The sequence below is a fragment of the Limulus polyphemus genome, unplaced genomic scaffold (assembly GCF_000517525.1).
Source record: "Limulus polyphemus unplaced genomic scaffold, Limulus_polyphemus-2.1.2 Scaffold633, whole genome shotgun sequence".
NCBI classification, from domain to species: Eukaryota; Metazoa; Arthropoda; class Merostomata; order Xiphosura; family Limulidae; genus Limulus; species Limulus polyphemus.
In genome coordinates, this window is record NW_013666243.1 from 446590 (window position 1) to 449701 (window position 3112).

At 34.6% G+C, this 3112-nt stretch overlaps 1 protein-coding gene across 1 annotated transcript in view; it reads left to right on the forward strand.

Annotated features, from left to right (window-relative positions):
• LOC106459591 (F-box/LRR-repeat protein 20-like) overlaps window positions 1-2962 on the forward strand; it is an 18970-nt gene extending 16008 nt beyond the window's left edge. Inside the window, exon 7 of the mRNA XM_013919221.2 lies at window positions 2421-2962. Within this exon, the coding sequence (XP_013774675.1) occupies window positions 2421-2772 (352 nt within the window). The 3' untranslated portion in view covers window positions 2773-2962. The remainder of the gene's footprint in view (window positions 1-2420) is intronic.
• Window positions 2963-3112: the final 150 nt, after the last annotated feature.

Here is a 3112-nt window from a genome sequence, read left to right on the forward strand (position 1 = left end):
AAGCCCGCAGAAATACCGCTGTGCCATTGGGGGGGGGGGGCTAGAAAGTTATAGAAAGTCTGATGTTCAAGTTTCGTTACTTTATAGACACTATGTAACATAACACTGCATCCTATCTACAAAATGAGCTAGACAGAAACTATTCATACTCTGTGGTTATAAACAATTTTCTACGAGTTTATGTTGAGTACCCTATATGAAAACGATTTTAAATATGCAAATCAGCAATTCACGTGATAACCTCAACTGTATAATATAAAGTCGCGGTGGGACAGAATGTATAAGAACTATATTTTTAAATTGTCTAGCATTTCGTAGTACTGTGATGCTACCAAATATTGACCACTTTTGGGAATAGTATGTAAATAGCTCTTTCCGACTCAAAATACTTATACACTCAGATAATGTATATGCTTTCAGATTGGAAATTTAGAATTTTCATTGTACTTAATGGCACTTAAAAATAAATCAAAATGGATCCCATAAAGGTACCAGAACCATCCAGAAGAGCCTTGCAACAAGTCGTATCCCAGTCATGGTAAGCAAGGTGTGGCGTGTTGCAACAGATGATAATCCATGAACACAAAAGCTATCCATGTGTTCCAGGCAACAGTACGTTGCATAATCTCGAAGGTTCTCAATCTGTAAAAGCGATACGAGCTGCTTCCATGACATATTCATTCAACTATTATATACTTCAAGCAGTTGAAGAATTATATGGGTATTCATGCTATTCTATATGAAAACATATCAGTCAAGTTACCAGATGCAGTGACTATGGATTTCTTTGCGATTAGATTGTTTGAACGGGAGCTGGAAAATCACCATCCTCATACACTAAATTGATTATAGAAAGCAAGCAGGGAGGATGAGCGTGTTCTGAACATGACATCCTTACGGCAGAGTCTTTTGTAATGGAAACTACACTGCAAGTATATTATCAAACTATATAGTCGTCAGGTAGAGCATGACTGGACATAGTGACACGGATTATAACGACGTGGTTTAGGTTCCAATAATATATTAATATAACCTACTCAATCTCTGTAGTCGCCATAATATGAATGTTCTGTGCTCATTGCAGAGTAAAAAACTATACAGTAGCGAACATATGGAACAATAAAGCAAGACCATTATTGCAGGAATATTAGGGAAAAACATTATTTCAGAAATACTTGTACACAAACTTTATAAATATGAGTGAATATAGTAACATTAATGACTGAACATTCCTGCGGAACATTAGTGAAATAACATTAGTTAAGAAATATTGGTATACAAACATTAGTTAAGAATTATTGGTATACAAACATTAGTTAAGAAATATTGGTATACAAACATTAGTTAAGAAATATTGGTATACAAACATTAGTTAAGAATTATTGGTATACAAACATTAGTTAAGAAATATTGGTATACAAACATTAGTTAAGAAATATTGGTATACAAACATTAGTTAAGAAATATTGGTATACAAACATTAGTTTGTTTTGTTTGTTTGTTTGTTTTTGAATTTCGCGCAAAGCTACACGAGGGCTATCTGCGCTAGCCGTCCCTAATTTAGCTGTGTAAGGCTAGAGGGAAGGCCATCACCAAATGTAGGAAAGGCAACACCACCCACCGCCAACTCTTGGGCTACTCTTTTACCAACGAATAGTGGGATTGACCGTCACATTATAACGCCCCCACGGCTGAAAGGGCGAGCATGTTTGGTGGGACGGGAATTCGAACCCGCGACCCTCAGATTGCGAGTCGAGCGCCTTATCCACCTGGCCATGCCGGGCCACAAACATTAGTTAAGAACTTTAATAAAATAACATGAATGAAGAACACTTCTATAGAATATCAGTGAAATAGCATTAACAAAGTGACTTTAATGAAGAATGACTATTAGAGTAACGTTTGTAAAGGAAAGTTAGAACAGGAACGCTAGATTAAAAAAGTTAATACAAGGTCATGTGCATAAACAGTCATACTGTAAAATTGTTTTAAAGGTGTTAATGTAAAACTATTGTTCCATGAATATCATGCAGTTTGATAATATAAGTAGAATTACAATTATTGTTGTGTCTCTCGTAAACCAGTTAGCCTGGTGAACCCAATTATTGGTCGAAAGGTCACGTCAGCACTGCAAATATTGTGTGGTTGACATCTTGTTATACGTTATTCTTTATTTTTACTCATAGGTTCTTAGAATTAGAGTAAGTCTGAAATTCGGAGGATAAAACACTTTGCATAAGAATTACTGTCCACAAAATATGAGTTTTGGTTAAAAAACTATTGTACTTTCTTTCTAGTATTATTTCTATAATATTAGTTATCTCTTACACCTAATTTAATCTTCGATTTTCCTTGTGATATTTATTCAAGTATTGTTTCAGAAAGACTTGTTTTTTTAATTGTGTTTCGTTTTTAACCAGGATTCTTGTTATGGGAATGCCCGAAGGTTGTTGCCAAAAAATTCATCAGAAGATTCATATTGATTCTCTCATGGATGGCATTGCCAACAACTGCATCCCATTGGAGAGGCTAGAAGTTCGATGGGATCCGGACACCCTAAGGTTTAGCGACCGTAGCAGCAAGGCCATTGACTCCATCCGAGTCAAATGTCTTCGGTTGAGGTGTTTGGTACTCAGTGATGGAAAATATTTCGAACTGGTGAAGTCTAATTTTGAAAGAGCGGATCGACATACCGTTGTTCGCACTACAACTAACTGCCAGGTGACGTTAGTGTACCTCTTGTTATTCTACAAGGATTTGTTGTTTAATTGATCCCATTTTTCACCTCTTATAGTAAAGCAAATAATTTAACAACCAGAAAAATAAAATGACTCTGGTTAGAAACTAAAGTTAAAAAAATCAGAATTTCAATTATTGAATGTTTGTTTAATTATCAATTATATAGGTCGAATCCAGAGTTGTAGAAAACTCTTTGTTGAAATAAACAAAACCTGTAACCATTCTCAGTTTACACTGTAACGTGTTTTTTAATTTAGTCTTTTACAATTTTAGAAATATTTTGTAAGTGTTAAAAAATAGGCCACAAACTGCAAAGTTTTCAACTTGATACATTGCAGTCAACAAATAAAAAGTTATATATATATATATATAA